The sequence below is a fragment of the Myotis davidii genome, unplaced genomic scaffold (genome assembly GCF_000327345.1).
Source record: "Myotis davidii unplaced genomic scaffold, ASM32734v1 scaffold745, whole genome shotgun sequence".
NCBI lineage: Eukaryota > Metazoa > Chordata > Mammalia > Chiroptera > Vespertilionidae > Myotis > Myotis davidii.
Genome location: NW_006297146.1, coordinates 824,498 through 834,074, shown reverse-complemented (window position 1 = coordinate 834,074; position 9,577 = coordinate 824,498). Strand labels below are relative to the sequence as shown.

The window sequence follows — 9,577 nt, the reverse complement described above, 5'->3', positions numbered from 1 at the left end:
GTATTCCGCGGGCTTCTTCCCGGAAGCGGAAGCCCGGTGGGCGGGCCAAGGGCGGTCGGGAGTCCGCGGCGGTTAATTCCTTTTATCGTATGGTGTTGCTTCCTTCGGTCTGGTCTTCTCTGAGGCTGCAGGAGATGGTTAGGTCCGGATCCCGGCCGGGCCAGGTGAGGGCTGTGGACCTTGAGGCGTCCACGGTGCGGCGGGAGAGGGACTGAGGGGGGTTCTCGAGCTGGGAGAAGTGCAAAACTGTGACCCCAAAAATGTCAGCGCGCTGCATTACAAATGCTGGGAAGGAGGAGTCGGGGAGACGCCTGATCCCGGCATCGTAACAGCCGCTCTGAACATAGGTGCACCCTCTGTTCTAGGCGTCGCCCTCCGGAGCGCTGGCTTTGGCGAGGCCCGGGTTCGGGTTCAGCCTCGGCCGCTGGGTCGGGGGACTTAGGCTCAGGACTTTGTTGCAGCAAATCCAGGTTCTTGGCTCTTCCACCAACTGCGCTCGTAGTTGATCTTTCGTCACAATTGCTGGCATGTTACCAGTCGTTGAAAAAGTCGTTTAGTTGGTGTCACTGCCTTTAGTCTTTACTCCTCTCAAATGCACATCCTCGTTGTAACTTAGCGGCTCTGCTTATAATCTGAGCCGGGAACATTTACTTTTCAAGATAAAAATCTCAGTTCTTCGGCCCGAGACTGCATTTCTTACCAGCCCTGTCCCTGCATTGCCCAGCGCTGCCCACCTGTTCTGCAGAGCCCCGGGCGCCGGGGGCCTCCCGCTTCCACGCCGGCACGGAGTGTGCAGCCCAGATGCCCTTCTGTCTCTGCATCTCCACTTCCCACCTCCTGCCCCTCAGCTCGGTGGCTACTTCTGGAAGCCTTGCCCAACACTCTCCCATCCCCATTGTTTGGGTGCCCCTTGGCTCCCCTTTTGTGCCCTGTTCTAACCTTAAACCCCCTTTCAGGCTAGAGAAGTCGCTAAACTACCCGCCTCCTTACTGCACAGTTCATGTCTACATCTTCAAGGCCCAGGACAGCACCTGACATGGAGTAGCTACTTCTCCTTAAATATATCCAGCCCTCTGCCTTCTTTTTGTTTTGGTCTTCCATCATTTATTAGCTCACCTATAATGCTGTTTTCCCCATGAATGTGAATCTTACCGGGTTTTTTTTAAAGACTTTCTCATGAGTACTTCCAGACCAGCCTCACCTTCATAGATCTTTCTCTTATATTAACTCAGAATATACCCAGTCAGCAAGAGGCAGTACCATGGTTTTGTAATCATAGTCACAGATTTAAATTCCTATTCTGCCACTACTGTAGTGATAGTAAGCAAAGCACTTTTTACTTTCCCGAGCCTCCTCTATAAAATAGGTATAAATAGGTATTAAATTGGGAAGATTAAGTCAAAAAATCTGGTGAAACATCTGTCTCAGACTTGGCATAAATGTAACAAAATGTAGTCCCCTTTAAAACTTAGTTTACTACTGTCTTAACGATGGCAATAGCAGCTAAATTTAGATAGCGATGTGGTAGGTACTATTGCAAGTGCTTGTATGTATTACATATAATTTTTCATGTAATCTTCACCATAGCCTTAGGAGGTAGGTACTGTTATCATCCCCATTTTATAGGTGAGGAAATTGAGGGATGGAATAAATAATTTCCCTGCAGTTACACCCATGGTTAGCAATGGAGACAGGATTCAGACCCATAGAGCTGGGCCGAGTCCATTCTTTTAAACATTACACTATCCTGAGAAGGTGTAAGGCTGAATAAGCCACCTTTCTGAAACTTAGGTTTCCACCTCTTACAAATAATATCAGCTCACAGGGTGTGGATTAATTAGAAATGAACATCTCTGAATCATTCCACAAATGTAAGTTTATCTTGCACTGGTTGGTAGGAAGTAGGACTTATATTTTTCTCAAATAGCAAAGTAAAAAGTGGAAGAAAGTGTGAGGTAAAACATATTCTCTTGTACATTGTGATTTGGGGCATTCAGTTTGGAGAGTGCTTCTACAATTTGTATCAAGGGCCTTCGAACAACAAATAGCCTTTCATCAAATAAGCTTAAAAAAACCTTCACCCGAGAATATGTTTTTTTTACAGTTTTAGAGAGGAAGGGAGAGAGAGAAACATCGATTGGTTAGCTTCCACAGGCACTCTGACCAGGGATCAAACCCTCAACCTAGGTATGTGCCCTGACCAGGAATCTAACCTGCAACCTTTTGGTGTACAGGATGATGCTCCAAGAACGACGCTCCAACCAACTCGGCCACCTGACAAGGGCTAATTAAGCTTTTAATCCGGAATATGAAAAGGCTCTTTTCAGTATATGGAAAGATTTATTTCAGGTTCATTTTTAAATTGTGAAAAACAAAAAGCAAACCAAGGACATATCATGTTACTTGCACTCAAGGAAATACTATGTATCCATTAAAAAATTTTGAAGACTATGTTAATATGGAAAAGATTTAAAAATAAAAACACAAGATTCAAAATTACACCTATCAAGTCATGATGACTAAGTAAATAATCTTATGAAAAAAGATTGGAAGCTGCAGTAGCAAAGAGCACATCTAGTGCCTAAATCTTGGTTTCTAAATACCATTGTCTATTAAAAGGAACCACAGCTTCTTGGAGAAATGGTCAATTCCGTTGGAGAAATGGTCAATACAAGAGCTGAGATAGGGAAATCATAAGATAAGCAGAGCAAAGGGAATAATTAACAGAGTGAAAGCACAACTTAAAGAATGGGGAAATACATTTTTATGACCTATATCTGATAAAGGATTAATATCCACAACATAAACAGACTCCTGAAACTCAAAAATATAAAGAAAAACACAACCTAATTTTAAAAAGGGCAAAGAACTTGTGAATATTAATTATAGACATACAAATGGCCAACAGATATGAAAAGGTGGTCATCACTAATCATCAGGGAAATGCAAATCAAAATCACAGTTAGGATCTCTATTATGTATATATGAAACCCAAACAGGAAATAAGTATTGGTGAGGATGTGGAGAAATTGGAACCCTTGTATGTTGTTGGTGGACATGTAAAGGGTACTGCTGCTGTGAAAAACTGAAGGTTTCTCAGAAAAATTAATCCCACTTTGGGTGTCCAAAAGAAAAACAATCTTGAAGTGGTATTTGCATTCCCATGTTCACTGCAGCATTATTCATAATAGCTAAGGTGTGGTAACAACCTAAATGTCCATTGATGGATGAATGGATAAAGAAATATTATTCAGCTTTTAAAAAAACCGGAAATTCTGCCATATGCAACATAGATGAATCTTGATATTACGCAAAGTGAAAGAAGCCAATCACAGAAGGACAAATATCACATTCCACTTATATAAGTTATCTAAGATAGTCAAACTCATAGAAGTAGAGGAGAATGGTAGTTGCTAGGGGCTGGAGTGAGGAGGAAGTGGGAGTATCTTTTTAGTAAGTATAAGGTTTCAGTTATGCCAGATGAATAAGTTCTAGAGATGCACTATACATCTACACTAATAAAAGAGAAACATGGTAATTGGCGTATGACTGGCGTATGACCGCTACCCTTCCCATTGGCTAATCAGCGAGATATGCAAATTAACTGACAGCCAAGATGGCGGCCGGCAGCCAGGCAGCTGAGAACAGGAGGCTTGGTTGCCCCAGCGATGGAGGAAGCCAAGGTTCCCCGTCTGCAGCTGCGGGGCTCTGAGCTCCTGAAGCAACAACTCCAAAAGAAACAATGTTTCAATTATAGAAGCTAAAAGATGGTGGTTAATTTGCATACTCAGGCTCCAAGCAGAGCGAAGCCAAACAGCCCTGAAGCGGCAGGGCAGAGAGGCCTCAGGGCCCGGGGATCAGCAGAGCCGACAGGCCTCCTGGCCCCAGATCAGCAGAGCCGAGAGGCGACCCAGCCCCGTGATCAGCAGAGCCGAGAGGCATCCTGGCCCCGGGATCAGCGGAGCAGCGAGGCCTCCCAGCACCGGGATCTGTGTGACGGGGCAGCGACCAAACCCCTGATTGCCCTGAGGGCTCTGGGTGTGACAGGGTGCAGAGCCCCAACCCTCTGATCGGCCCTGCTCTGTGTGTGACGGGGTGGCGTCGCAACCTCCCTATCGACCCTGCCTTGAGTGTGGCAGAGGGCGGTGCCCCAACCCCCCAATCGGCCCTACCCTGAGCGTGACTGAGGGTGGCATCGCCACCTCCCAATCCGCCCTGCTCTGTGCATGACAGGGGGCGGTGCCCCAACTCCCCAATCGGCCCTGCTCTGAGCCCGACCAGGGGCTGGACCTAGGGATTGGGCCTGCCCTCTGCCACCCCGGAGCAGGCCTAAGCCAGAAGGTCGTTATCTCCCGAGGGGTCCCAGACTGCGAGAGGGCACAGGCCGGGCTGAGGGACCTCTTCTCTCCACCCCAAGTGCAGAAATTTTTGTGCACCAGGCCTCTAGTCTATATATATAAAAGCCTAATATGCAAATTGTCCCCTTGGGAGTTTGGCTGGGAGACTGGAAGTTCAGTGCTCTCTATGACGTCTATTGACCACAAGGAGGTGGAAATAAAGAAGGCCTGGCTGGCAGCTGGGGATGGGACGCCCCAGCTGGCAGCCAGAAGGAAGGCCCTGATCGGCCCTGATCTCTAGCCAGGCCTAGTGACCCTACCCGTGCACGAATTTCGTGTGCATAGGGCCTCTAGTCATGTCTATAATCAACAATACTGTGTTGTACATTTAAACATTTGTTAAGATGTTAGATCTCATGCTCTGTTCTTACCACAATTAAAAATTAAAAAATTTGCCCAGAGCCACCAACACCAACCCAGAGCCAGTTTGAAGAGACTCATACTAAGAGACTCTGGGACAATTTGAGCATCAAAATAATAATAGTGGGCATAACCCACTGAATAAAATAGTAATCAACTAGTCTGTAATAACAAGTAAATGAAGAAGGAAAAGTGCTTCAGTGAAGTCAAATGCCAATTAATTATTAAAGGAATGGTGTAAGTTAGAAAAATCACTGTTTGGCAAGCAGTTGATTTAAGGTAAGAATCATCAATGGATACTAAAACTACTGAGCAAAAGTTTGATGAATAGGATGTCTGCATGATCTAAAGTATCTCCTCACAAGATGCTTAATATTTACAAAGGTAAAAAAGGAACCTTACAGTCCAGCCGTTGTGGCTCAGTGGTTGAGTGTGGAACTAGAGAACCAGGAGATTACAGTTGATTCCCAGTCAGGGCACATGCTAGTGTTGCGGACTTGGTGTTATAGCTCAATCCCCAGTGCGGGGCATGCAAGTTGCAGCCGACCAATGATTCTCTCATCATTGATGTTTCTATTCCTTTCCCATCCTCTCAGAAATAAATAAAAACATTTATTTTTTAAAAGTAACCTTACAATGAAAAACTTAGCAAGCACCATCTTCAGTACTCCAAGTTTATATCAGCAGTAATGGGACAGACTGATATCATGTGCCTACTCAGGTTGTATAGAGAAAGACATGGCATCCTTTTTGTGGTATTACTGCCAAAAATGCACAACCTGAGTCTAATAATGAGGAAACATCAGAAATAATCTAAATGTCCAGAGAGACACTACCAAAATAGCTGGTTTGTATTCTTTAAATATGTCAGGGCTGTAAAAGACAATGACAATTTAAGAAGCTATTTCATACTAAAGGAGGCTAAAGACATATGACAACTTAATGCAACATATGATCTTGGATTGGACATGGACCAGATTTTTATAAAGGGCAGTATTGGGGTGATTAAATGTGAATAGTCTGTAGATTAGATTATAATATGGTATCATTGTTACTTTCCTGATTTTGATAATTATATTTTAGTTATATGGGAGTGACTTTGTTCTTTGGAAATCTTTAGGATTAAATATTTAACTATAAAGGGGTATGATGTCTGAAACTTACTCTGAAGTTACTTCAGATAATTATATATATATATACACGCATATATATATATATACATACACACACATATATATTCTGAGAGAACATGACAGATGTAATAAAATGTTAACAATTAGGGAATCTGGTTGAATTATACAGCTTTTTGTACTATTTCAGTTAGAAATTACAAAAAAAATTGACGGAAATGTGTCAATATGATAATTACTGTTGTAAAGTGTCTTAATTCTAGGTAATTTTCTTTGCTTGATTGTAATATAACCTCATGTATATTTTTTGGAGAAACACTATGTATGATCTTACAATTATGCCATACATTTATCTCATTACTTTTGATTTTGAAAGGTAATAATTATGGTAGTTGTTTTGGACTTAGCAGACTCATGCTTTGGATTTTTATTATGGTTCTGGCTCAGACACCAACATAGATAGACAAGAGAAAAACCCTAAGGATCTGCAGAGACCATTGGTTCTCACCGCTGGCTGTGACTCCATTGTATTCAGCTTATCTCAAGGAGAAGTATAACTCTATCAATCCAACTTTTTCAGTGTGTTTTCAATAGCATTCTTAGAAGGAAGGAGTACATATTCAAATAAATAAAAGAACATTATATAAATCCAGAAAGCTTAGTTACTGCTCAGAGCTATCTTGGGATGAAATATGTAAACATGTCAAGAAAAATAAAAAATGTAACTGCCAACAGTGACTACACCTGAGTGGTGATATGAGGGAGTAAGTAGGGATTTAACCATGTCTTTTTAAAATTACATTTTAATAGAGATAATATATTTATTTGGTATAAAGTTGTCAAGCTATGAAAGGAGAACCATGCAAAGTCTCCCTTCCTGCTCTGTCCCCCAGATTCTTAGTTTCCCTCTCCGGAGGCAACTACAATGAACTGTTTCATGTGTAACTCTCAAGATATTGGATGCATGTAAAAACTAGTGCATATTTTTTCTTACACACAAAAGGTAGCCCACTTACATTTTAATTAAAAAAATTAATAAAAACAGTATTGCTCTATGACTTTAAAAAGAAAGATTGAGAGAATGAGATGTGGATAAAGAGGAATGGTAGTTTTTGTGTGCTGGCCTTGTCAGGCATTATAAAGAACTAGAGGCCTGGTGCCAAATTCGTGCATGGATGGGGTCTGGCCGGCCTGCCCTAAGGGGGTGTAGGGGGTTGACCGGGCCGGGCTGGCCAGGGGGAGGGGCAGTGGGCGGAATGGCCCCGCCCCCCTGGTCAAACTGGTCAAACTCCTGGTTGAGGCTACAATTTGCATATTAGGCTTTTATTATATAGGATGTGGATAAATAGAGTTATGGACTCTGCCCTATACTTAAATTACAGGCAGTCCTCGGGTTATGTCAGAGATCCGTTCCTACGGCTTGACGTAACTCAATTTTCGCTGTAAGTTGGAATACACCTACATAAGCATCTACATCACTCACATGGAGCACATACACAGCAGTAAGGAAGTGAAACAGTAAAAAAATTTAAAAGATAACAATTCCTGACCTTGTGGTAAATAGATAATAAAAAACATAAAGCACATACGTACATATGTCGAAATGACAGAACTTTTTTTTTATAAATACTGTAAATGGGAGAAGGCGACATAACCACGAAATTGACATAAGTCGAGTCCGACGTAACCCGAGGCCTGCCTGTATATGTTTTGAAGAATTTGGGAAATGTAGAACATGTTCAGGGATTGACTATAGTCCAACCTACTCTGGTTGGTTACAATCATATTTCTTCACTTCAACTCATATAGACTTAAGGAACAAATACATATGTTGCTGGCTTGACATTTTATATAGAACAAATTGTGAGTTCAGTTGTAATTATAAGTTTTTAGAATATATCACATTTATGAAAAACTAGTATCATGGTATATTCAAAAATGGAATATTATTCCGCCTTAAAAAGGTAGGAAATTTTGATACATACTACAACATGGATGAACCTTGAAGATGTATTAAGTGAAATAAGCCAGTCACAAAAGGACACAAATACTGCATGAGCTCTCTAGAGTAGTCAAATTCATAGAGACAGAGTATTGGCCAGGGCTTGAGAGGAGAAAGGGCTGGGAAGTTAATGTGTAATGGGTACAGAATATCAGTTTGGGAAGGTGAAAAAGTTCTAGAGGTGGATGATGGCAATGGTTGCACAACAGTATTAATGTACTTAGTGCCACAGAACTATACATTTAGAAATGGCAAAAATGGTAAATTTTATGTTATGTTTTACCACAATAGAAAGGAAAAGAGTGATATTTCAGGTTTTGTCAAGACAGTATACTGAGGGTATAATAGAAAAATATTTGTGTAACTACTATAATACATTATTTCATAGGTGTTATCTTCAGGAAAGCACACCGGACCTGCTAAATTAACAAATGGAAAGAAGCAGTAAGTACTTAAAGAAGCTTACAACTTCAGGAAATCTCGAGATTTTTCAGGTCCTTGGGCTGGACTAAATTTAACCTACCCTAGATAACTAGTAGGGCCTCTACCTTCACAAAACTCTAGGTAGGAACCATCCATATCTACCCATGTTGATCATTTTAGTGTTTAACAGGCTTTACAATCTTCATAAAGTGCTATATAAATCCATCTTTTTACATGGTTGGACAAGTTCTCTTATCCAACCTTTGCTTGAAAGAAAATGACTACTTATAATATATTATGGGGAAATAATTTGTGTATTATTTATAAAAATATTCAACTTGTTTTCTAGGATCCTTTTGAGAAAGCTATCACGTTGTAATGCAGATTCTGGCTATCCCATCTATTCTGACTCAGAAAGTCAGGTAAGATTAAACTGAATCGATACATTGCACACTTTTAATTACTCTTCAGGTAAAAGCTAACAAGTGGGGATAAAAATTCAAAGGGAAAGTATTAGTTGCCCTAAGGAAATATGGATGCTTTTACTTTAAAACATTTTCTACCAATACTAAATTGTTCCTAAAAGAAAATTTTAAACTATGCAATATTTTCTTCTCCTGCATTAAAATTATATATAAATGTTTCCAAATGACTTCCTCCTTACAGACTGAATCCGTACAGGGGCTTGATGGCTGTGCTTCTTTGCTGCGGAACATTTTGAGAAATGAAGATTCAGGTTTTATTTATTAAATGCTTCTATTTTGATAACCTTTTCTCAATGAAGTAGTTCCCTTAATGCTTATGAATTTTTGTTTTAATTAATAGGTTCAGAAATAGTATATTCAGAAAATAGATGTAATCCCAGACTTTTAGAAGGCAAAAGACATGGATCTAAAAAGAAAGGACATGAAAATCATACTGTTCCTTCATTAGTCCGGAAAGAAATTTGTAAGTCTTTTTTTTTTTTTAATCTTTAAATTCTTTATTAGTTAAGGAATTACAGGTGTGTCCTCATTCCCCCCCCCCATTAACCCCCATCCTCCCCGACCCCCACCACACTCATGCTCCCATTCCCCCTGTTGTCCATGTCCATTGGTTTGGCTTATATACATGTATACAAGTCCTTCGGTTGATCTCTTCCCCTTACCCTCGCCCTCCCCTACTTCCCTTCTGGGGATTGATAACCTGATCGCTGTTTCTCAGTCTTTGGGTCTGTCCCTTTTCCTCAGTCTAAGTTGTTCTCTATAATTAACAAATGAGTGAGA

The 9,577-nt window shown here is 41.0% G+C and overlaps 1 protein-coding gene across 1 annotated transcript in view; it reads left to right on the top strand.

The window, feature by feature from the left end:
* Nucleotides 1–2: 2 nt before the first annotated feature.
* CCDC14 (coiled-coil domain containing 14) overlaps nt 3–9,577 on the top strand; it is a gene marked incomplete at its 5' end in the record, with an annotated part of 56,748 nt that continues 47,173 nt past the window's right edge. Inside the window, 5 exons of the mRNA XM_015569902.1 lie at nt 3–164; nt 8,278–8,333; nt 8,662–8,734; nt 8,979–9,048; nt 9,138–9,260. Coding sequence (XP_015425388.1) covers nt 3–164; nt 8,278–8,333; nt 8,662–8,734; nt 8,979–9,048; nt 9,138–9,260 — 484 coding nt within the window. The remainder of the gene's footprint in view (nt 165–8,277; nt 8,334–8,661; nt 8,735–8,978; nt 9,049–9,137; nt 9,261–9,577) is intronic.